Raw genomic sequence first — 27,103 nt, 5'->3', positions numbered from 1 at the left:
TAGCAGTTCTATACTCCAGTAATGAACCAAAAGAAAAAGAACTCAAGAATACAATACCATTCACAATCGCAACAAAAAGAATAAAATACCTTGGGGTAAATTTAACTAAGGAAGTGAAGGACCTATATAATGAAAATTACAAGGCCTTTCTGAGAGAATTGGATGACGACATAAGGAGATGGAAAGACATTCCATGTACATGGATTGGAAGAATAAACATAGTTAAAATATCCATTCTACCTAAAGCAATCTACAGATTCAACGCCATCCCAATCAGAATCCCAATGACATTCTTTACAGAATTAGAGCAAAGAATCCTAAAATTCATATGGGGCAACAAAAGACCCCGAATTTCTAAAGCAATCCTGAGAAAAAAGAACAAAACGGGAGGCATCACAATCCCTGACTTCAAAACATACTACAAAGCTACAGTAATCAAAACAGCATGGTACTGGTACAAAAACAGGTGCACAGATCAATGGAACAGAATTGAAAGCCCAGAAATAAAACCACACATCTATGGACAGCTTATCTTTGACAAAGGAGCTGAGGGCATACAATGGAAAAAAGAAAGTCTTTTCAACAAATGGTGCTGGGAAAACTGGAAAGCCACATGTAAAAGAATGAAAATTGACCATTCTTTTTCACCATTCACCAAAATAAACTCAAAATGGATCAAAGACCTAAAGGTGAGACCTGAAACCATAAGGCTTCTGGAAGAAAACGTAGGCAGTACACTCTTTGACATCAGTATTAAAAGGATCTTTTCGGACACCATGTCTTCTCAGAGAAGGAAAACAATAGAAAGAATAAACAAATGGGACTTCATCAGATTAAAGAGCTTCTTCAAGGCAAATGAAAACAGGATTGAAACAAAAAAACAACCCACTAACTGGGCAAAAATATTTGCAAGTCGTATATCTGACAAAGGCTTAATATCCATAATATATAAAGAACTCTCGCAACTCAACAACAAAACATCAAACAACCCAATCAAAAAATGGGCTGGAGACATGAACAGACATTTCTCCAAAGAAGATATACTGATGGCCAATAGGCACATGAAAAGATGCTCATCATCGCTGATCATCAGGGAAATGCAAATCAAAACTACACTAAGATATCACCTTACACCCGTTAGAATGACAAAAATATCTAAAACTAATAGCAACAAATGTTGGAGAGGTTTCGGAGAAAAAGGAACCCTCATACACTGCTGGTGGGAATGCAAACTGGTGCAGCCACTATGGAAAACAGTATGGAGATTCCTCAAAAAATTAAAAATAGAACTACCATACGATCCAGCCATCCCACTACTGGGTATTTACCCAAAGAGCTTGAAGTCAGCAATCCCAAAAGTCCTATGTACCCCAATGTTTACTGCAGCACTGTTTACAACAGCCAAGATGTGGAAGCAACCTAAGTGTCCAGCAACAGACGAATGGATAAAGAAGATGTGGTACATATATACAATGGAATACTACTCAGCTGCAAAAGAGAACAAAATCATTCCATTTGCAATAACATGGATGGACCTTGAGAGAATTATGTTAAGTGAAATAAGCCAGCGAGAGAAGGATAATCTGTGTATGACTCCACTCATATGAGGAATTTAAAATTATGGACTAAGAACAGTTTAGTGGATACCAGGGGAAAGGTGGGGTGGGGGGTGGGCACAAAGGGTGAAGTGGTGCACCTACAACATGACTGACAAACATTAATGTACAACTGAAATTTCACAAGATTGTAACCTATCAATAACTCAATTAAAAAAATAAATAAAACCTGATCTTATTATTTTACTCTATGTTATATTTTTTTGTTGTTTCCTTTTTCGTTGCTAAGATTATTTATTTGTGTCTTCTCTCTTTTTTCTCTTGATGAATCTTATCATGGAACTGTATATTCAATTAGCTTTTTCAAAGAACAGGCTTTAAAAAAATCATTCTTATATTTTCACTTTCAAGTTCATTAATTTATGCTTTTATCTTTACCATTTCCATACATCTACTTTCACCGGGTTTACCCTTTTTTAAAAATCATTTTCCAGTTTTTTGAATAAGATGCTTAGTTCATTAATTTTCCATCTATCTTCTGATTTCACTATGATTTCTTCTCGAATTATTTAGGAAGTGAGTTTATAAGTCTCCAAACATGGGAACTTTTAGTTACCTGTGTAAACTGTACTGAGTTCAGAGAAAATAGTTCGTGTGGTAAGAATTCTTTGATACTGGTTGAGACTGATGTCATGGTCTAGTACATGCTCAGTTTTTGTGCATGTTCTAAGTTTGCTTCAGAGGACGTATTCATTGTTGGTTGGGAGCAGAATTCTAAATATGACTAATATATCAAGTTTATTAAGACTATTAGAATCTTCTATAGCCTTACTAATTTCTTGGTTTATTTTATCTATTAGTAAATGAGAGAATAGTCTTAATATTTTCCACTTAAATGAGGATTCTCACTTTTTTCTTGTAATTCGGTTCATTTTTGCTTTTTATGGTTTGAGGGTATGTTATTAGATGCATACAAGCTAAGAATTCTTTTATGTTCTAGTGATACAAACTTTTAAGATACTATCTTTTTTATCACTAATAATTGTTTATGTCTTAAACTCTATTTTGCCTACTATTAATGTAGATATAACTGCTTTTCTTTGATTTGAATTTGCCTGTTATTTTTTCCCATCACTTTACTTTCAAACTTCCTGCATTTATACATTTTAGATATGTCCCTTACAAAGAGCATATAGTTTGGTTTTGCTTTTTAATCCAATGTAACACTTTTAACTGGCTACTTTAGACAATATACATTTATTGTGATTATTGATATTTGGATTATCTGCCTACCATATTTTTGTGCTTCTGAATTCACCTGTTTGGGTTTTTTTAATGATTTTTCCCCCTTCTTCTCTGCCTCTGTTGGATTGATCCTGTTTTATTAGCTTTTATCCTTCTATTAATTTGGAAACTATCATTTATATTCCAATTCAAATTTTATTTCTAAATTTTAAAAAATAAATTTATTTCCAAATTGTAACAGGTAGGCTTGTCTTAGTGTGAAGATAATCAGTAGCTCTATCCTCTGCTCAACAATATGTGTAGCTAGAAATCTTTAAGAATATCTCCCTCTCTTTTTACATATGATCTCTGAAAAGACTATTTCAGAAATGATTCTGGTGTCTTAGTGGATTGTCATTTCACCATAGCTAGCAATAAGATAGAAATATTTTCATTATTCCTCAAACTTCAGCTCTTTAAAATAATCAACTTCTCTGTAAGAAGACACTTTATAAAGTGTTTCACAACAGAGGCATTACTGACATTTTAGGTGGGACAACTGGTCCACTGTGCCAACTGTGCTGTGCACTGTAGGATGTCTAGAAACCCTGATCCCTGCTGACTATGCCAGAGGAAGTCTCCTCTCTTCTCCCATAGCAACAACTAAAACTGCGCCACACATCATTTCCAAACATTTCCCTAAGGATCAGTACCACTCCAACTAAGAAACTACTCTTTTAATGCATGAAAACAAAGTGCAAAGATTATAAAATAAATAGATTAGAACTGAAGGTCCAAAGAGTGAAAAAGAGCTCTACAAAGGGAATAACAAAAATATTTTTCCTTAAATTCCTTAAATTCAGGAAACTCATCTTATAAACCAGTTTTCATCATTAACTATACTATTTGGTCTCCTTTCCACATAATTTTCTCCAAATTTTTTAGTCACAATATATGACTAAGTGCAAGTAACAAAAGATGAAATCACTTTTTGCTTGCTTTTCCCAAAGCCAGTTTCTTTCTCCTAAAGAGACACGAAGGCTAAGACACAACACTGAATTTGTTTGCCATCTTTAAAAAAATTTTTTTGTTCATAATCCTAACGTGGTTTCCTATTCACAAACCTGTTGGTGTCCCAAATAATGACATTTCCATCAAATCCTGACGTTACTAAGAGTCTTGTATTAGTATCATATTCGATGTTCTTCACCCAGCTAGTGTGACCATGTAAAGTGCATACTTTGGTGTTCAATTTTCTCAGATCCCATAGTGCTATTGTAGTGTCATCAGAGCAGGTAGCAAACAGCCGGTTATCAAGAAATCTACAAAGCAGAAAAAAAAAACCTGGTTTATTTAATATCTCATTAAAGAAAACTTGAGAAGCAGTCTCTATATTACCTAGTCAAGAAAACAAATGAACAAAAAAGGACTACAAATTCACTGTATAAACCCAGTGATTCTGATATACAATAAATAGTAAGTATAATTCACATAATCTCAGGAAAGGATACTATGGTTAAACGAGGGCCACACTGCAATGTTATCCATTTGCTTTACATTATGGATTTTTATTTGGAACTGGAAATAGGGTAGGTGTTTTGGACAACAGTGCTACAGAGAAAGAACTTTAGAATCTGTATAGGAAACACAAATGGTAAGAAACAATTTAATAGGAGACAGAGGAGATGTTGAAGACTGAATGCTGAGGGAGATGTGTTAAGTGTAAAGGGCTCACAACTATGAGAAACATTTACTCTGCTACAAGTAACTTCTCTTTCTATTTAGAAGACATTTACGTACAAAAATTGCTATTAAAATGCCATCCATTTTTATCTGTTAGTTCAAAGGCATTCCCCAAACAATCTCCCTCAGCAATATTTTATTAGGACCAGTCAAGATTACAAGATAGACAATCAAAATCCGTTCTCTATAATTCAGACTTTTAATTATTTTACACTCATTTCTCAATCCTCAGTAAGAATATGTTTTATACAAATACTTAAAAAATAACAAACCTACCAATTACACTTGAATTTCTGCCTAATTCAACATTAGGATGCTTTCTCTAACATATGCTGTTATGTATGACTTCCTAACCTCTTGTAGAAAAAATTAATTCTGGAGCTTCTTCCAAGATAGAATTATATATAATTATTTTCTGTCAGAAATAAACCTCAGTATCCACAAACATCATAATGACCTTCCTGAAACTTAACACGATTTTAAAATTCCAGGCCTTTGTACAGGCTGTTTCTGCCACCTAAAACCACCTTCCCACTCCCCCTTGACCTGGCTAACACTTGCTTTCTCTTTAATGTTCAGCTTTCATCCGCTCCAGGAAGCCTTCCCTCTCTATCCAGCGTGGGGTAGATTTACCAATCTTCTAATCTCCCAAAGCACTCTACACTTCTATCATAACACTTAATATCACAGTGTAAGGAATAATTTTACAAGGCTATTAACTCCTTGAAGGCAAGGAGAACCTGCCTGCGTAGAGCATGGTTAGATCTGCAGTACCCAACACACACAGAGTCCCAGGAACATAATAAGCACTCACAAATATTTATCAAATGGCTGAATGAGATAGGAGTTCACTGCCTAGTGGAGAAGATACTATAAATACATAATTATACAAAATAATTGTGTGGAATAAGCAAAGAAAAGAGGGTAGTTGGGAAAGACTTCATGGTGGTGTCATTTGAACTGACTTTAAAAGATGAGCAAGAACTTGAGTGCCCAAGGAGTAGGCAGAGGCACAGAGGCAGGTAAGAGGATGGTGTACTCTTAGAGGCAAGAGTCGTTAGGAGTGCTGCATGTGGGAAAGTAGAGACAAGCAGAGACTATATCATGGATTTATTCTATAATGATTCCCAATAACTATCTTTTAATTATAAATACATGCCCATTGAAAATATTTTTTAAAAGGAAAAAAATCTGCCACCAAAAATAACCAGTTATTGATATTTAGCCTAATTCCTATATTTCAAACCTAATTCTATCTAATAACTATTTTGCCATGTCATTAAAGATTTATTGACAAAAATCATTTGTAATGGCTGAACAGCATTCACTGTATGAACTCTAATCTTTTTTTTAAACAAATATGCAATTGTTGGATGTTTACATTTCTTCCAATTTGTTACTATTAAAAAACACTATGATGGACATCCTAACAGTCAAATATTGATCACATCCATAGTTATTTTTAAAGCACATTCCCAGAAAAATGTATTGCTAATTAAAAAGAGATTTTTTTTAATGTAAGACTTTTGATACATATAGCCAAATTGTCCTCAAAAGAACATACCAATATATAGTTCTACCAGCAGTTAGGAGAGTATCTATTTCTCTAAATCCTTGCCACACAGATATTTTTTAATTCTGCTAAGTGCTAGGAAAAAATATCTTATTTTAAGATGAAACTTTTATTTATAGTAAAGTTGAACTTTTTTCATATTAATTAGAAGATTTCTTTTGTGAATTGCTATTTGTGTTCCTTGCTGATTTTCCTACCACAGTATTACTTTTATTATTGAGTTATAAAATCTCTTTATAGTGAGGATAATATACCTCCATTTTTCAAATACAATGTTGAATACATTTTCCACATATATTTCTATCTTTCAATGTGGTTTATATGTTTTCTTACTGTATCAAAATTTTAATTATTATATTGCCGAATCCATTTCTTCCCTTATAGTTTTATATTTACTGATGAGGCTTTTTAAAGTAAAAATATTTCAATGACTTCACACCTGACAGGAATTATATAAATGAAAAAAATACACAATGAAAAAAGCTACTGGAAAGTGAGTCAAACTTTTAAAATAAATTGATCATGATCATAATGGTATCTTCACACATTTGAAAATTTTAGGAAAAAATATAATTAAGATATTTTATTTAGTCTACAGAAAATACTTAATGCACATATGGATTCAAAACCTCAGTGGGATTATATTACTGAAGGTCACAGAGGTCCCTCCTCCCTGAAGAGTTTTAAGCAAGAGAGTGACATGATTAGATAAGAGTTTCAGAAAGATCTCTGAGGTGGCTAGGTTCTAAAACTCTTGGATTTTCATAAAAAATAAAATAAAGTAGAGAATCAGTTTTTAAGTTTTTGTCAATAAGGCCACTGAAAAAATTAGCATTGTTGCATGAAAGGATATTTTAATACCAATAATGTAGAAAGAATATAATCTTGGAACAAAAGCTAATACTTTTTAATTGAATAAGTTTACCTCAAGGAAAAATATAATACTTTAACTTTAGTTTTCTCATTTTTGCCTCAAAATATTACCTGTTAAAATTTTTGGTATTGGAGAATCATTGGTAAAAATAGTACATAAATTATAGAAAATTAAGAATGTAGACTAGGAGACCAGTTAAAGAATCTAAAACAATTCTTATCGCAAAGTAAGAGATTTAGAGAATGCAAAGTGTTAGAAAAGTCCTTGGAGATCTGGCTCAATCTTCTCAAATTAAAACTCAGTCTAGCCTAATAAGTTAATAATTGTAAAGTATTTTTAACTCTATAGTCTCTAATAAACAAGAAACATTCCTTCACACACTGAAATCTATGAGTTTCTGAATTATAGAATTTCTCCACAAGTCCCCATCAAACCCAACATACGACTATAACAGCTCTGGATAAACTGAGGTCTTCATTATGAGAGGATAATTGGTAAAGGATAACAGCAATTGAAACATGATTTTCTTAAAACGGGTACCCACATTTCATTGTACAAGGGAAAGAAAGTGTTGTTGACTATCTTAAAAAAACAAGCTAAAAAATCATGAAAATAACCCTTGGAGCTGGCCAGGTGGCGCAGCGGTTAAGTGCACACGTTTTGCTTCGGCAGCCCGGGGTTCGCCAGTTCGGCTCCCAGGTGCAGACATGGCACCACTTGGCAAGCCATGCTGTGGTAGGCGTCCCACATATAAAGTGGAGGAAGATGGGCACGGATGTTAGCTCAGGGCCTATCTTCCTCAGCAAAAAGAGGAGGATTGGCAGCAAGATATTAGCTCAGGGCTAATCTTCCGCGCAAAAAAAACAACCAACCTTTTTACATTTATTTAATTATATACAAATTCCTAGAACAAGTAAATTAAATGTTTGGGTTTTTTTCATAATCTTTCCAGTGAGATCATGACAGCAGAATATAACATCCTTACTTCATATTTGAGGTTTTGTACTATAATAAAAAAGAGGGTGATTTCCATATAACATGCAAAGGCTTTATCAACTTTCCCAGGGGCCTTTCCGTAGTCCTATGAGACATTCACATACTTCTTAGAAGTGTCTATCATGCCATCATTTCTGTCATTTTCTTGTCTCTAATTGATAACTAGTCTAACTCTATCAGATCCTCATTTGCTGATGATTTGATATATAAATGATCAGTTCTCCAACATTATTCTCAGGGTTTTGTGAAATTCTACATTCTTTGCAAGATAAGAAATTTCATGTTCCCAGTGGTAAGCATTGCACTTACATTATTGTTTAAAATATAACAATGAGGAAAAGACCAACAAAGACAATCAGAGGGAAAAGTAGATTCTGGGATATTTAAATGGGTATTATTTTTTAATTGCCATATCACTAAGTAAATAGTCTTATGATAACCTCAGTTCTCCCTGTAACCTCATAATTGGTGGGACCTTGATTATTTAATGTATTCTTAAATCGGCTTACAGAGTCATAGTGAGTGAGAAGTAAGCCGGTATAATTGGTTTAAGAATTTAAATTACATACCTTTCCCCTTACTTTCCCTAAATATGAAGCAACAGAAAATACTCTCCACGACTATCAATATTTTTATTTTACAAGATAAGCAAACCTCAAAACTAAGAAATAAACTAGAAGACATTACTAATTAACTGCAAAATGACTATCTAGAACCAAATCAGGAAATGCATGCCCACATCTCTGAACAGTGAGTGAGTTGGTCTAATGGAACTGAATATGAATTCCAGCCCTATCACTTACTATATCTAAGATCTTGGGCAAGTCTCTTTATCTGAGTTGCAGTTTCTTCATTCCTTAAAATGGGTACAATATCTGTCTCATATTAGGATACTGTGAGGATTAAACAACATAATGTGTGAACAGTGCTTCACAGAAGGTTTGGCACATGGTAAGTACTCAAAAAATGGAAGTTAGTATTATTAATAAGTAATGTACACTTAAGCTCATGCCAGAGGACCCCTCAGATCCTCACTCAAAACTCTCAAGTTATATGTACTTCTAAAAAAGCTTCAGGGGCCAGCACGGTGGCACAGCAGTTAAGTTCCCACGCTCCGCTTCAGCAGCCCGGGGTTCGCCGGTTCGGATCCCGGGTGCAGACATGGCACTGCTTGGCAAGCCATGCTGTGGTAGGCGTCCCACGTATAAAGTAGAGGAAGATGGGCACGGATGTTAGCTCAGGGCCTATCTTCCTCAGCAAAGAGAGGAGGATTGGCAGCAGATGTTAGCTTAGGGCTAATCTTCCTCAATAAAGAAAGAAAGAAAATTACTTATGAACATAATCTTTAAAAAAATTAAAAAACAATTAAAAAAGCTTCAAAATCTGTTTTTTCTAACCAACAGATAAGAAGCAAATTCAAATTTGTAGGTGTGGGCTACTAGGGCAGGCACACCGATAGCAGCAAATGAGAGCTGGCATTGGTAACACAAATTCTAACAGCAGATTAGTCATTGGTCATTTTCAGTAGGGGCAAACTCTTGACACAAGTCTTTTCTTTCTTTTTTTTCTTTTTTTTTTTTAAAGATTTTATTTTTTCCTTTTTCTCCCCAAAGCCCCCCCGGTACATAGTTGTATGTTCTTCGTTGTGGGTTCTTCTAGTTGTGGCATGTGGGACGCTGCCTCAGCGTGGTCTGATGAGCAGTGCCATGTCCGCGCCCAGGATTCGAACCAATGAAACACTGGGCCGCCTGCAGCGGAGCGCGCGAACTTAACGACTCCGCCACGGGGCCAGCCCCACAAGTCTTTTCTTTTTGAGATAAGAAATCTTTAAATTGTAAAATATTAGAAACAGAGAAAATTGTGAAGAATATAACAAACACCTGTGATACCCACCACCCAGCTTTATCAAATTTTAACATTTTGTTCTTTCAGATTTTTTTGGTACATTACAAACACAAAATACCCTCTATATCCCTCCCCAAACCCATTCCCCTCCCTCCCTCTCCAGAGGGAACCACTATCCAAAATTTGTTGTTTGTCACTCCTCATGCAAATTTTTAATACCATGAATTCCTAAGTATGTATCCATAAACAATTTACAGTATTGTTCTGCATTCAATTTATTCTGTAAATATTTAATGAGCACCCACTTCATGCCAGGCACAGTTCCAGGTGCTAGGGATAGAACAGAGAACAGACGAATACATGCCCTCATCAAGCTCATGTTTGTATATTTTCAAACTTTATATAAATGGTATCACACTGTACAACTCATTCTACAATTTGCTTTTCTGGCTTAACCTTGAGTTTCTGAGATGTGTCTCAGATGCTGATGCTTCCAGTTCATTTATTTTAACTGATGTATAGTATTCCATTGTCTGAGTATACCAGAATTTGTCTACCTTCCTTTTGATGGAGATTTGTTTCCAACTTCTATTACTGGTCATGCTATAATGAACCTTCTTTACACAACTCCTTGTTCACACATGCTTTAATTTCTTAAAAAAAAATTGATCTTCAATTTTACCAGATATTGCTAAATTGCTCCTCAAAATAATTTTACCAATCTGTACTCCATCAATAATATCTAAGTGTTTCTATTTCCCAACATCTTTATCAATATTTGGTATTTCTTCATTGTTATTTTTATTTGCATTTCCATGATAACTGGTAAACTTGAAAATCTTTCCATATTTATTGCTCATTTTAGTTTCCCTTATGTGATTCTCTTCCTTTTTTGGTTCCAAGGTAATTGTCTTATATATTATGACACTAATCCTGTTTTGGTTACGTGAATTGAAAATATCTTCTCCCACCAGCGTGTAGCTTATCTTCTCACACTGTTATATCTTCAGTTACAGTGAAGTTTTAAATTTTAACGCAGTTGAATTTATCAGTCCTTAATGGTTTATGCTTTTTGTATCCTAAAAAAATCCCTTTCATACTTAGAACATAAATATATTCTTTATTTCTTCTAAAGCTTTAAAGGTGTGCTTTCATAATTAGGTCTTTAACTGGCAGTTATTTTTAGTTATGGTATGAGATAGAAATATGATTTTATTTTATTTTTTCATATCTATAACTAATTCTCTCCTTTCCATTCCCCTCTCCCACTGATTTGTAATGCCTCTCCTGTCATATATCAAATTTTCATATACACATGGGTGTTTCTGGAAGCTCTATTCCTTTCCATTGCTGACTTAATCTATCTCTGTTCTAAGAGTGCATCTGGAGGGTGAATACTCTTACCATCTTAGTCTTCTTCAGAACTGTCTCAGATATTCCTGGCATTTTGCTGTTCAATATGAATTTTAAAATCAAGTTGTTGTTGTGTTTTTTTTTAACCCTCTTGGTATTCTGATTAAAACTGCACTAAATTTATACATTAATTTGGGAAGAGCTGATTTCTTTTCAATACCGAGTTTTCTCCTCCAGAGAAGATTTGCATTTGTTTATGCAGGTACCTGGCAGCACTACCAACCTGGATCCAATTTAAAATTGCTGGCTGGAGGGGTTTGGACCATATGGTGGTGTGAATTTGGGCCCCACACATGCTTGAAGGCTGGCTAGTAGTTAGAAATTCACAGGGAGATTTTCTGACACTCCTCTATCCAATGCCACAGTCTAGATGAACAGGTGGTTTATTTCTAGATCGCCTTTATGCTGAAAGCGTAGCCTTTGAAGTCCCAGCCTTATGCAGAGTTTTCTCCTAGACTCTTCACCTTGAACTGTCTGTGGAATTTACTCTCCTATCCTCTGTGCTCCTCATACCTGTCAAAGCTTAAGGTTGCCAGCATTTGGCAGATGCCTCCATGGTAAAAGTCAGCTGAATACCTATTTACTTCTTTGCATTCCTGCTTCTACTTCATTTCTGGCCCTAGGATTCCTTTCTTTCTTATCAGCTCAACTATACACTAAAAATATATATATTTAAAATTTTATCTAGCATTTTGATTTTCAGTAGAAAAGTTGTTCAGGATATTTTAAAATCTTCTATAGCCTAATTTTTATCTGCTTGATTTACTAGTTTTCGATGGAACTATATTAAAATCTCTTACTATGATTTTAGACTTGTAATTTCTTATCGTTCTGTTTTTGCTTTGTATATTTCAAGTCGCATACAAGTTCATGATGATTACTATCTTCTTGCTGGATTTTCCCTTTTATTAACATGTACCATTGCACTTTATCCTTATTAAAGCCTTTGGTCTTCCGTCTGTCCAATAATGATAACCTACATCAGTTTTCTTTTCCCATTTCTGGGCAGTTTTATTTTTTGTATCTCTATAAAGAGTATATAGATGATTTTGTTTTTTATTTAAATTGCTGTATCTGTGTCTTTTAATAAAGATGATCAATCCATTTGTGAACTACTCATATATTTGGAACTATTTCTATTTCTTGTTTTCTATTTATCATCTCCTTCCTTTGCTTTTTTATTTTTTACTTTTTTAAGCTTTCTTATCTTTTACTGAACTAATCAAGTTTTCAATATTCTCGCCCCCCACCTTCTGCTAGTTTGGAAGGCATAACATATATTTCTATTATTTTAGTTACTTTTAGTTTTTTTTTTTCATTGTATATATTTAATTATACATTTTTCTGAAGGAGTCTGAAATTACTTAATATTTCTATCCTCCTTCTGAACATGATGTGGACCTTAACACGTGATACTGAACAACACTCCCCCATACATCCTACCTATTTGTTGTCACTATCTAGAGCTACACTGTCCAGTTTGGTAGCCATTAACCACATGTGGCTTTTGAGTCCTTCATATGTGGCCAGTCAGAATTGAGATGTGCTCTAAGTGTAAAATATACACTGGATTTTGAAGATATAGCAAGAAAAAATGAAAGTAAAATATCTCAATAATTTTTATACTGATTATATATTGAAATGATATTTCAGACATACTTGGTTAAATAAAATATATTATTAAAAATTAATTTCATGTGTTTATTTTTTAATGTGACGACTAGAAAATTCAAAATTCATATGTGGCTAGAATTATAATTCTATTGGATAGTGCTAATCTAGAGTTTTAGTTTTAACTTTTGTTTTAAATGTGCCCCCCCAAAAAACCCTAAATTATTCTTTCTGTTATTAATAATTAATAATATTTATCATTTCACCTAATTAAAATTCCTCATTCGGGACTAAGAGGGTACCTGGACCTGATATGGTACTAAATATATTTTGCCTTAGTAAGTAAGATATTACTCCATTTTCTGCTAGCATCAACTGTTGCTGGTGAGAAACCTTCTGTTAGTTTAATTATGGTAGCTCTGAGGGAATCTGCCTTCCAACTTTGGTGGCTTTTAAGATTTTCTCTTTATCTCTGATAGTCTAGAGTTTCACCCCAACCTATCTAAATGTGGATTTATCTTTATTTAACCTACTTGACATTCTAGAGTTTACTTTTGATTCAAGGATTCGGGTTCTTCTTCAATGCTAAAAATTCTCAGGCTTTATATCTTCAAACATTAGTTCTCCACTAACCTCCGCATCTTCTTTTTCTCTAATTCTTTTTTTTTTTTAAGATTTTATCTTTTCTTTTTCTCCCCAAAGCCCCCCTGTATATAGTTGTGTTTTTTTAGTTGTGGGTCCTTCTAGTTGTGGCTTGTGGGATGCCACCTCAGCATGGTCTGACGAGCAGTGCCATGTCCACACCCAGGATTCAAACCAGCGAAACACTGGGCCGCTGAAGCAGAGCACTCGAATTTAACCACTTGGCCATGGGGCCGGCCCCTGTAATTCTTATTATATATACATTGGAGTCTCTCAATTAATCCTGTATGTCTTTTAATTACCAATCCATATTTTTATCTTTGTTCTGTGTTCTGGGTGAATTTTTTAGTACTATTTTCCAAACCATTAATTCATCAATGGTGTAAAGGGTAAAATTTATCCCATCTATTGAGTTTTTTATATACCAACTACATTTTTAATTTCCAAGAGTTCTACTGATTCTTTTCCACATTAACCTGTTTTGTTTCATAATTTTGAGCTCTCTTTAAACAGAAAGTATCCCTTAACTTATTTCTTTGAACATCCTAAAAATGCTTTAAAGTTTCTTCCAATCAATGGAATACTATGCAGCCGTTAAAAGGAATAAGATCATCCCATGGGCACTAAACTGGAATGATCTCTAAGTATGTTTTTAAGTGAAAAAGCCAAGGTATATAATAGTATGTGTAGAAGGCTACCATTTATATAAAAGTGTATGTATGTGTATATGCTTGTACATGCATAAACTATCTCAGAAAGGACAGCAAGAAATTGGTAATAGTGGTTGCCTCTGGGGAGGGGAACTGGGTGGTTAGGGGACAGAGGTGGGAGACAGACTTACTTTTCACTCTTTACCCTTTTGTACCTTTGAATTTTGTACCACGTGCATGTATTACCTAGTCAAAAAAAAATAAATAAAATAATTTATTTTTTAAAATAAAGTCTTTGTTGGACTACTCCATAAAATTAATTTCATCCAGAGAAAATGCCTGTTCTAGTTGCTGGTTCTGTTATGCTATTAATATTAGATGTCTTCACAAGTTTTGGAATTTTGGTTATAGGCTCATTTTGAGTAGGAAAGGCTTTTTCTCTCTCTCTCTTCCTATTTAATGGCTTTATAGTAGCCCCCAATTGGATTTCTGGACCCCTAATCCACAACTAGGCCTTATAATGACATTAAGGGCTCCAGTTTCATGATGATACTGGAGCAATCATGTATACACATTCAATTACTGAGTCAGCAATGGCTTCATTCAATTCCCAGTCATGAGGCTGTGTCTTTATCAGCTAAAACCTATAGCCCCAGGTAATGAATAGTTTTTTCCTTTTTTCAGCCTTTCAGAAACGGGACAGACATTCCAACCAAACCACTGGCTTCATGTGATAATTCTGCCTCTGGTTCCTGCCTCACATGAAGTACTTGAGTATTTTTGATTCCTGACAGGAGCTAACTACTACATGTCAATGCCAGACTGAAAACCCAGTGGGCTTGTGCTTTCTGTCAACCGTGCTAACAGCTTTGTGTCTTTGTTCCATTTCTGGCCCACAAAAATGTTTATGTTGTTTCAGAGCCTGGCTATGTCTTTTGTGCTATTTAATCTACTGTTGTGTTTGGAGATAGGCGTTACATCAAAAGTCAGTATGCCACCTTGACTAGAAGTAACTTCTACATTTTTTTCTTTCTGAACATTAAAAGTAATCATTATAAAAGTAATATAATCTCATTACATAAAATTTAGAAAAGAGAAAATTACTCAGAATCCATGCATTCTAACTCATCCACTGCTAGCATTTTAAAATATTTCCTTCTAATCTTGTTCTTCCACATCGTCATATTTGTGCAATTTTTTTTTTTTTTTTTTTTTAAAGATTTTTTTTTTTTATTTTTTCCTTTTTCTCCCCAAAGCCCCCCGGTACATAGTTGTGCATTCTTCGTTGTGGGTTCTTCTAGTTGTGGCATGTGGGACGCTGCCTCAGCGTGGTCTGATGAGCAGTGCCATGTCCGCGCCCAGGATTCGAACTAACGAAACACTGGGCCGCCTGCAGCGGAGCGCGCGAACTTAACCACTCGGCCACGGGGCCAGCCCCGTATTTGTGCAATTTTTATCATGATTTTAAGCAATATTATCCCAAGCATTTGTCCATGTTGATATGTAGTCTCTGTGACCATCATTTTAATGACTGCATATTAATCCACCAAGCTGTTCAAGTGTTACTTACTTCCCACATTATTGAGAATTTAAGGAGCTTCCAACTGTGCTATAAAGAAGTTCTCTGTGCATATGTGTTTTTTCCACTCAATAGTTTGGATCTGGGGGCGGAGGGGGGTGGCGAGAGGCTAAGCAATGAGACTGCCATAATTCTACACAGGTTATTAGCCCAAAGGCTAATCATAACACATAGCTGAGGTTCATAATGATAACCCTGATACATGAAAAGAAAAGGTAAAATCACATGGAAATGAAAAACGCATTTCAGAGAGATTCCAATCCAAAATGATTAACAGTAAGTTTTGTAATTAAAGGGTAAGTTTCACAACAGCTAAGATTCACAATTCACAAATGTGTATCATCTGGCACTGCTGGACAAGGCATTACAAATTTTCACTAACTTCCAAAACAGAATATTTTGGGTCACACTAATAAAGTTCACTTTTTCACTGTAATACTAACCTGATATTATTTACACAGTCTTCATGAGCTTCAGAAAGAGTTTTTATGTGCTTTGAAGATATAGGGTCAAAAAGCAGAACTTCAGTCTGTTCACAAGCAACTGTCAGCACTGACCTGAAAGCAAATGACATATTTCTCTTTAGTTTTCTAGCATTCTCTGGTTATTGGTTTATAATTACACAAGCTGTAAATGAATAACTTCCTTTTGCCCATGTTGGTAGCAAATATTTAAAAGATTGACACTATCTGCTGTTGGCAACAGTAGGAAATGGTCCTCTCATACATTATGGTGGAGTGTAAACTAATGCAGCTTATGTTTGGAGAGTACCAGTATCGATCAAAATGTTAAATGTGCATACCTTTTGACTCAGCAATTTTTTTCTGGGAATTTAATCTAGAGAAATAATCATTTATAAATACAGAGAAGCATATATAAAGATATGCTTCATTATAAGGAGAAGTTGAAAGTAACCTAAATGTACGAGATAGAAGGAATTAAGATTTATTATTTTAACTCATGGTATGGAATACTTTGCAATATTGTGCAACATTTATAAAGAAAGGGATAGCTTTATATGGATATGAAAGAACTCCGAAACATACTTTTAAATGAGAAAAGCTGGTTGTAGAAAAACATGCACAGATGAGGCAACTCAGGGAAAAAAATTATATATAACAAAATTATGTATTTCTCTATCATTATCCATTAAAACGCACTGAAAAAGGTGTGGCATATATCGTATCAAACCAGTTAAATATAGTCAAACAATCTTTTCCTTTATGGTTTTTTAGTAATATCTCTTGCTTCAGCCCTTCCCTATTACAAAGTTACATTTTTATAAACCTTTTACAAGCCCCATTTTGATTTCTGAAAATTTATTATCTTTTACTTACTTTGATTAAGTCTTACGAATTTTCTTATGGACCCTGCTCTTTCAGATTCAGATCTAGCAAATGAAATCCTGAGTCTTTGAAACTGCAGGTCTTCCCAATTTATAGTTCCAATAACAAATGGAATTTTGTACCCTTAAGATGAAAGGGTTTAAGCAGAATTTTAAATAGCCAAACTTTTCTATTCAGAACAATAAAGTGGGAGGGGGGGGAATCTACTAAATCAAAATCTTTTCCATATTTAGTAATCACGAAACAGTCCTTTAAAGGCTGCCTGCATAAACCCTTTTTTGAGATATCTGGACTTCAAAATATAACATATGAAGGGTTTTTATGCTAGTTGATCATGAGTAAAAATATTCAAATGAATATCTGTAATTCTAGAAGATGTATAAACAGACTTTTTTTTGTTAGTCAAATGAGTTATGGAATGAACTTTTCTCTTTTCGGTGCATAAAAGTAAATGAATCAGTGATTCTGGGGCAGCCTTGATCTTAAACACTGTAAACAAGAGATCTACAAAACTGATAGTCATTGTTTTGTGTTAATCCAATTACAATCTATTTTTGTACATGGCATGATTTGTACTTTTGAAAAATGGATATCATTCATTTGTCCTAATATCAAAGCCTACCCTTTTCTCATTAGTTTGAAAGCCATCTTTATGATATCTAAGTTTTGTTTTGGGACTATATTCTATTCTGTGCAACACCACTATGCTATTTTAATTTCTAAAAGGTTTCTAGTATATTTGATGTGTGGCAAAGCAAGATGTCCTCATTGTTTTATAAACATTTTGGGGGTGGCTAATATCATGCTTTCTTCTCCAAAGGAATTTTAGATATGATATGTCGGGTCCTACTAAAAAATCTTGTTGGGGGGCCAGCCCCGTGGCCAAGTGGTTAAGTTTGCCTGCTCTGCTTCAGCGACCCAGGTTGGGATCCTGGGTGCGGACATGGCACCGCTCATCAGGCCATGCTGAGGCGGCATCCCACATGCCACAACTAGAAGGACCCACAACTAAAAATACACCACTATGTACCGGGGGGCTTTGGGGAGAAAAAGGAAAAATAGAATCTGAAAAAAGAAAAAGCTTGTTGGTATTTTTATTGGGATGCACTGACGTTACAAATTAATTGGTAGAATTTATACAATATTGAATCATCCCATTAGTAATATGCATACTTTCCCACATTTTCAAGATTTTCTTTTTTATTTCTTTTGCTGATGAAGATTAGCCCTGAGCTAATATCTGTGCCAATCTTCCTCTATTTTATATGAGGGTCACCACCACAGCATGGCTGATGAGTGGTGTAGGTCCATGCCCAGGATCCGAACCCATGAACCCAGGCCACCAAAGTGGAGCACATCAAACTTAACCATTAGGCCACAGGGCTGGCATCCCCTCAAGATTTTCTTAGCAAGAGTACTTTAGCAATTCTTGGAACTTCAAACGTCCTTATATATTTAGAATCAACTTATCAAGTTATGTATACACACACACACACAAATCCAGCTGTGAATTTTAATTGACATTGTAATTTATCTATAGAAAAGTTTGCATAGAAGTGACATCCTTACAATATGGAGTCTTCCAATCCATGAACGTGGTATATCTTTGTTTACCATGGAGATTTTCTCCATATGAGTCATGCCTATCTTTTGTTAGATTTATTCCTGAGTAACTTGATATTTTTTGATGCTTTTTAAAATTTTGCTTTGTTTGTTGCTGCTGTACAGAAATGCAACTGATTTTTAAAATATTTATCCATCAATCTTGCTATTTTAATGCTTTATCTGTAGGTTATTTTAGGCTTTCTTTGTGAATATGTCATCTACAAACAACTGCTTTGTTCTTTTTTTGACACTTTTTCTCCTTGCTGCACTGGCTGGGACATTCAGTACACTGTTGAACAGAAATGTTAATATAGCAGAATTCCTGTCTTGTTCCTGATCTTCAAGAATACATTCACCATTTCATCATTAAGTGCAATGCTGCTATAGGGTTTGTTTCGTTGGTTGGTTGGTTTGGTTTGGTAGATTCCTATTATTGGATTAAAGAAGTTCTCTTCTACTTCAAATTTGCTAGGTTGTTTTCATTAATATATGTTAAATGGCATAAAACATTTTCCAACATTTATTGAAATTATCCTGTTTTTCCTTTAATATGTTAATGTAGTAATTTACATTAATTTACTTTCTAATGTAAAATCAACCTTTCATTGCTACCATATTGCTAGATTCAGTTGGCTACAATGGTGGGCTCACACCTCTGACTTCCCTCCTTTTGCAATTCTCGGCCCTGCAATTTCCTCATTGCCTTACTTCTCCAATCTCTTCAAACATAAGCTTTTTATATCTTACATTAAATATTTTATATTTTCTCTAGCTTTCCTAATTATTCTCATTTGGTGGGTTGGTCCAAACCACCTACTCTGCTACTTCTAGAAAGCTATAATCTCTACCCATTGCATCTGAAGTTACATCCCCCTTCTCATTCTGAATATTGTTTATTTGGGTATTCTCTTCATCAATACAATAAGTGTTTTTCATTTTTATTTGTCTTTTCGAAGATAAATTTTTCCATTGAGTATTCCTATTGAATTTTTTAAATATCACAAACTCTACTCTTACTGTATTTCCTTCCTTCTGCTTTCTTCAAATTTACTTTGCTATTATTGCAGATAACTTCATTATTCTTTTTCTCTTTCTTGAGATGGGTATGTAGCTCATTAATTTTCTTTGTCATCCTTTCCAGTTTATTAAAGACTATAAGTTTCCTACTAAGGACTGTTTTACTTATATGCCACAATTTTGAGACATGTGGTACTTTCGTTATCATTTAGTTCTAAATATTTCTAATTTCTAGTATCATTTCTTCTTCAGCCCATGAGTTATTTACAAATGTTTCTTAACTTGGAAACACATGAGGTTTTCCTAGTTATATTTTTATTCATTTCTTTCCCTTTTTTGTTGGGGGGAGGAAGACCGGCCCTGAGCTAACATCCACTGCCCATCTTCCTGTACTTTATATGTGGGACGCCTGCCACAGCATGGCTTGATAAGCGGTGCATAGGTTCATGCCCGGGATCTGAACCGGCAAACCCTGGGCCGCAAAGCAGAGCACGAACTTAACCACTATGCCACTGGGCCTTCCCATTTATATTCTTTTTTTTTTTTTTTAAAGACTGGCACCTGAGCTAACAACTGTTGCCAATCTTTTTTTTTTTTTTCTGCTTTTTTCTCCCCAAATCCCCCCAGCACATAGTTGTATATTTTTAGTTGTAGGTCCTTCTAGTTGTGGCACATGGGACACCGCCTCAACGTGGCCTGACGAGTGGTGCCATGTCCGCGCCCAGGATCCAAACCAGGGAAACCCTGGGCCAGGAGAAGTGGAGCCCGAGAACTTAACCAGTCAGCCACGGGGGCGGCCCCTATATTCATTTCTAATGATGACATTGTACTGGGAAATTGTACAAAAATCTTTTGAAATATGTGGCCTTGTTAAGTGAAGATTTTGTAAATCTTCCTTGTGTGTTTGAAAAAAGCAAGCATGAGGCACCTGGTACATACAGTCAAGTGTGATATTCATAAATGTTAAACTTTTAATAGTGATATAAACTAACATGAATAAAATTTTAAAAACTTTCTAAATAAACTGATATGTAGATTATAAAAATGCTTGCCAAGTGATATTAGCTGTAACTCAAATTGTTCATCAAATTATTCTAGGAATTTCCAATCATTTACTAACTTTTGGAAATTGTAGCCATAATCTTTTGTTTGACCCAGATGTTCTTGGCTGAACCATGAATTGACACAGGAAATTGTATAAAGCCCCTCCAAGAATTTCCACATTAAATAGGTAGTCATTAAGTAACTTGTAGTCTTGATAGTAAAAAAAATCACTGAACATCAACAGAATTGTTCATGGGGCTGAATCCTTTGTAGCTTTTGCTGAAGTAACGCTAAGTATATTAAAAATTTTTTAGCCCTTATGATGCTTGCTGTTAATTTTGCATATTCAATATGTATTGTTATATTAATAACTGTCACAAAATAATTTATTGATATATCATATTTAATTATATCAAACTTAATCCCTCAGCCTAGATGAGAAGTAATGTAATGTGGCTGTTAAGAGCATAAGCCAGGGTACAAATTCTTTGTGTTTAATGACCTTTCTGCTTCTCAGTTTCCTCAACTAACTGTGTCTGGTACAGAAAAGATTTCTGTTGGTGGTCATTTTCATTAATAAAATGAGTGTTAATGCCCATGGTGGGCAGATGTTCAGTGGGTTTTGGCAAAGTTATCCCACTAAGAGTGAAATTCAATAGGAATGATAAAATTAGGAATCTGCATCCCAGGAGTCATTCATCCATAAACCATCCCCATAGGCCTCATTCATCTGCAGTGGATTCTACCCTGCCATGGGAGTGCATGTTAAGCCCAGAATTAATATGTGTGAATGGCGCCTGTAGTAGTGTTATTACTCTCTGTTTTATTACTATCACTCTCTGTGCTATTACTCGACTGTTTTCTTAATTTCTCTGGATCTCCCCGGAGGGTGCAGTTCCCACAAATGACCACGTGAAAATGATTGGGAGAGTGCCTGAGAAAGGCAGGCAGCCCCACATGAAGGGAAGCCAAATGATCACTGGGCGTTTGCCCATGGATTTGTGTGTGTGTAGGAGGGTACCTGGCATGGGTGAGAAGCAATTAGAATGGATGCTATAGCTCTCCAGTGAGGTTTGTTAGCAGACTGCTCTGCCAGTTCTTAACTCCTTAGTTGCTATAGAATGGGTTATTCTGAGAGATCCCATGGAAGGTGCTGAAGCATTAGAAGGGCACTCAGTGGGTTTGGGGCAGTAATTAACTATTGAACCATTATGCACATATATCAATATTTTAACAGCTGGTACAGCTAAACCAACGTGCACTAGCTGAATATCTGGCCTGAATGCAACATTCTATACATGCCCTTTAGAGCAAGATTTTAAGTGTTGTTGTTTATCTTTTGTGTATCCTTCTCATGTTTGTATCTGACTGATTAACTGAAGTACACTATGATGTGTATTAAAATCTTCCCCATGATGATAAATTTGTCTGTTTTCTCCTTAAAGTTATCAATTTTTGATGTATATATTTTAAATCAAAAAGACTCATTCAAGTTTAGAACTGTTTTACCTTCCAGGCGAACTGAGCTTTTATCATTATGAAGTGACTTTCTATCTCTACTAATTTTTTTGCTTTAACATACTTTGTATGATACTAATATAGCTCACAAGCTTTTTTTAAGAATGTGTTTGATATAGCTTTCTCTATCCTTTTGAACATTTAGTACTTCTATATTCATTATAATTAGTAATATTTGGATTTATTTTCAGGCATTCTTTTTGCTGTTTATTTATTATACCTTTTCTATTTTGTTTTCACTCTCTTGCTTATCTTCTTTTGGAATTTTTTTACCATTCCATATTTTTTCCTCTATCAGCCTGGAAATAATATAGTCTTTCTTGTCTTTTGTTAGTTACCTTGCAAATTTTAATAGGCATACTAAACTTATTAAAGCCTAACGTTAATATATCACAATTCTCCCTCAAAAAAACACAAGGAATTTAGACATCCCTTCACGATTTATATGCTATTGTTGTCTTCTTAGTTCCATCTTTGTAAATCCCAAAAGACAACATCAGATTTAATTTTACACATGTATTTTCCACTTTCTTTGTTATTCATCCCTTCTGGTATCTCAGACCTTCCATTTAGAAACTTTCTTTTCTCTGATATTAGAATTCCATTATTGAAGGTCTGGTGGCAAACTCACTTAGCTTTCCTTGTGTGAATATGTATTTATTTCATCTTTGTTCTTGACAAGAATGAAGAACCCATCTTTGTTGGGTATAGACATCTCAAGTGGCAGTTTTTTTCCAGCATACTGAAAATAATCACTGTCCTCTGATTTACACTATTACATATTGATAACTAAATGGCCATCACTCTCATAGTTACACCTTTGAAGGTCTTTTTTCTCTAGTTTTTAAGATTTTATATTCAGGGGCTGGCCCCATGGCGGAGTGGTTAAGTTCACATGTTCCGCTTTGGCGGCCCAGGGTTTCACCAGTTCTGATCCTGGGCACAGACATGGTACTGCTCACTGGGCCATGTTGAGGTGATGTCCCACATACCACAGCTAGGGGGACCCACAAGTAAAATATACAACTATGTACTTGGGGGATTTGGGGGGGAAAAGCAGAAAAAAAAAAAGAAGATTGACAACAGTTGTTAGCTCAGGTGCCAATTTAAAAAAAAAAAGATTTTATATTTATTGTCCTGCAGTTTCCCTATGTTAGGGTGTGTGGGCTTCTTAAATCATGGCTTGGTGACTTTCTTCAGTTCTGGAAAGTTGTCAGCTATTATCTCTTCAAATTATTTTTTTGCCCCATTATCTATCTCATTTTCTTCAGGAAATAACCAAATATATGGTATGCTTTTTCTATGTTCCATGTCACTATACCTCCTTCATATTTTCAATCTCTGTGCCTCTCTCGTCTGCATTCTGGATAATTTCTTCATTTCTATTTTCCAATACACCAATTCTCTCTACAGTAGTACCTAATGTGTTCTCATAAAGGAAAGCTTGAGAAAGTCTCACATATTATTACTTAATCTACTAACATTATCAAATTTCCTTTTTCAAAATGTCATCTTAGGAGGTGAAACACATATTTTGACAATGTTGCTATCGCTTAAAACAGTTTTGGAATTCTTTAGAAATTACCTTCTAGCCCATGTATCCTTTCATCTCTTTTTTAGTGCCAAATCCTCCCTAATCTGGCCTCTATTAAATTCATAATTTTAATTCTTACCTTCTGTGTCACCTCTTCTTCCCTGTACTGAGAAGTCTTTGTAAGCAACAGTGGTTATTGGTACCCAGTAAGCTGATTTAGCTCATATATGAAGGATATGAGAAATTATCTCATTTAACACAGATATGTCATTTTTCTATAAAGTTACTTTAAGTCCTATAAAAATTTGGGGCATATTAGTAGATCTAGTAAGAATACTAAAAATGAACACAGAACTTTTTTCACATATCTTAACAGATGAAAAAGAACGGCAATGTGCAATGTTGGCAAGGATATGGGGAGTCAGTAACTTTCACTACGTCTGATAGGAAGGAGAATTGGTACAATCTTCACAGAGTAATTTAATAATAGGTATCCAAAATCTTCATAATCTTTGACTCATTCTAGGGATTTATCATAAGGACATAAACCTAAAATATTTGTTTATAGAGGTTTTATTTAAACTAATGAAAAATTTTAAATAATGTTTCAGAAATATATTTATTAACACAGGTAATCCACAATATACTGCATTTAAAAAGCAGGCTACAAAACAGTATGATTCCATGTTTATATTAAAATAAACATACACAAAGAAAAAATTTCCTTGGATATCCACTCAATATCTGGGACCATAAGTGACGTTTAGCTTCTTTTTGCTCATTTATTGCCTAGGTTTTCTACAATGAGTATGTATTAATTGCATAATTAAACGTTATTAAGTTATTTTAAGTACCAGAGTACTTAACCACCTTCTACAAAAATGTTCCTATGGGAAAATGTAGTCCAGATTCAAGCAAGGACTATCAGTAATATGTTCCTCATTCTAACAGCACTGGCACTGGGGGTTCCTTCTTCATAACTCCTTCTTCCCCTCTCGCCCTCTACCTAAAATCCCACCGGCCAAGAGTGGAAACAGCTACTAGAGCTGCAGGCCTGACCGGATAGGCAGATGTTGGGAGGAGAGGAGCTGGGATATGGAGAACAGAAGAACCCACTGTTTATAAGGAACAGACTTGGTGTTTTGGGAGAAGCTTTAGGAATGGGGCTTGGTTGGAGGAAGGAGTGGGGAGAGGAGGCTTCATGAATAAACCTCAGTAAAACGGTTTCTCCTCTCAACAGTTTTCCTTGTATTCGGGTGCACAATCACTGCTACAAGTCCTACCCAAGTCCTACAAGAAGCTGCAGAGGCGGCAGCAGCGTGTGCGCTCCGGCGGCGGCACGTGCTCTGTGAAATAGAGCAGGGTGGGCCCGCTCCCAGCGATTCCACAGTTGCTTTGCTCCTTCCTTAGCGTATCTCAGTCTTTCTTTAGCAAAGCTTTTTGCTTTGTGACCCTGTAGCCTTTCAGCTTCTCTGACACGACCTGCTGCCCCTCCAACCACAGGCCCTGTGACACAGTTCCTCCGGCCGAAGAACTTCCATCCCCTCCCCAACTCCATCTTGACCAACTCTTCTGCGGCCTCTTCTCTTGGTGAAGTGTCACTTCCTCAGGGAAATCTCCGCCACTCTCGTCCACAACTGGCTCCTTCAAGCCTTTATGGCAGTTTGTAAGCAGACGTTATGAATTATTCAGCGTGGTTATTAACACCTAGCTGACCTAAGAGGCGCCAAGCTCGAGGCAAGCGGCGCCATTCGCTGGCTTTGCTCACCACTGCGACCTCGGCATGTGGCGCGGGCAGGTGCGCGACAGACCCCTGCCGACCGAGGGGGCGAGTGCGCGGCCACCGCAGCAGCGACGGGCTCGGGGCCTCGGCGGAAGGGCTGCGCGGACTACGCTGCCTCCGGAGGGAACCGAGCGGAATGTTCTCCTTTGACGCGTACTCACAGAACAAAGCTTTAAAAATATGTATTATTTTGAAAATTCCCCATACCCCAAAGTAAACTGAGACCAAACACGGGCCACTTCCCCAGCCAGACGAAGGCCGCCGCCCTCCCGAGAAGCACGTCGCCCACCTGGGAGCCGCACCCCCTCCCCGTCGTGAGCGCGTCCCGGCGGCGCCTCGGTGGCTCCAGGGCAGAGGGACGCACGGCGTGCCCCGGGCCGCGACACCAGCTCAGACGAGGAAACGAGGCCTCGGGCGCCGCGCGGGCTGCGGGCGGCTGTCCTCGCGGAGCCTCGCGTCGCGGCGGCGACACGGCCCGGGCCTGCCTGCCCCGCGCGGGGCCCCGACCCCCGGGGCGCGCCGCGGGCAGCGCTTACCCGTCGGGCGAGTACTCGAGGTTGAAGACGGCGCCGTGGGTGCGCGTGCTGAGGTACACCGAGTCGGCGGGCTGGATGGAGCCGTAGAGGTGCGTCATGGTGCGGAAGTTGTCCCGCGCCGGGTCCACGAACAGCCCGCGGCCCAGGCTGCGCTCCCTCAGCCAGCCGAAGAGCCGCGCGCCCGGGCCGCCGCTGAGGCCCTGGCGGCCCCGGCTCCCGGCCCTGCAGTCGGGCGCGGGCCGCCGGCGCGGCGGGGAGGGCGACGCCGCTTTTCCCCGGGCGACGGCCGGAGACTGCAGCGCTCCGGGCGGCCGCAGCTCCCTCGCGCGCGCGCCCGGGGCCGGCGAGCGGGCGCCGGGGCGGCCAGGGCTCCGGGAGGGCGACGGGGGACAGGCCGCGTCAACCCCGGGTTGGGGCGGCGCGGGCGGGGAAGGGAGCGGCCCGGCGGCGGCCGCCTGCCCCCAGGGAGGCGCCTGCTCCTCCGCCCCTTCCCCTCCGGGGCTGCCGGACCCGAAGGGAAACATGACTAACACCCCCGCCCCCACTCCGGGCCGCTGCCCCGCCGGCCGACACCTCGGCCCTCCCGCTCCAGCCGCCACTTCCGGCGTGCGGCGCCCTAACCCCGCCGGCTGGGAAACGCGCACCGCCCCTCAGCCACCATCCGCCGGGGACTGCGAATGCGGAGACACCGCCCGCCCGCGGGTGCCGCAGCCCGGTGGGATGGAGGTCCGGAGCTCCTGGCTGTCTGAAGATGCCCAGGGCCCGGGCTGTATGGAGCAGTGTTAGCATCAGGGGCCGCCTGCGACAGTCTGTAGTTGTCAGTGACCGTGACTGTGAGCCTGGGGATGAGTGGCCCAGACTAGTCAGTCTAAGAGGCAGGGTATGATTATGTTATCCCCACTTACACTGAGATTTGCGAGGGGTAGAAATTACCATGTTATGTGCAGGTCACACATATCAGGTGGCATGGTCTACTGCCTACTCAGCCTGGGAGCTAAGGACTCAGGTTAACTT

General features: G+C 37.3%; 1 protein-coding gene across 2 annotated transcripts in view; it reads right to left on the bottom strand.

The window, feature by feature from the left end:
* DCAF10 (DDB1 and CUL4 associated factor 10) overlaps positions 1 to 26,678 on the bottom strand; it is a 50,121-nt gene extending 23,443 nt beyond the window's left edge. For both annotated transcript variants that reach the window (XM_070595228.1, XM_070595229.1), the window contains exons 1-3: positions 26,090 to 26,678; positions 16,150 to 16,263; positions 3,905 to 4,102 (exon numbers count right to left, since the gene is read on the bottom strand). In XM_070595228.1, coding sequence (XP_070451329.1) covers positions 3,905 to 4,102; positions 16,150 to 16,263; positions 26,090 to 26,613 — 836 coding nt within the window. In that variant the 5' untranslated portion in view covers positions 26,614 to 26,678. The remainder of the gene's footprint in view (positions 1 to 3,904; positions 4,103 to 16,149; positions 16,264 to 26,089) is intronic.
* Positions 26,679 to 27,103: the final 425 nt, after the last annotated feature.

Source organism: Equus przewalskii, chromosome 26, assembly GCF_037783145.1.
Source record: "Equus przewalskii isolate Varuska chromosome 26, EquPr2, whole genome shotgun sequence".
NCBI classification, from domain to species: Eukaryota; Metazoa; Chordata; class Mammalia; order Perissodactyla; family Equidae; genus Equus; species Equus przewalskii.
The sequence above is the reverse complement of the archived record's forward strand: the minus strand, read 5'-3'. Positions and strand labels throughout refer to the sequence as shown.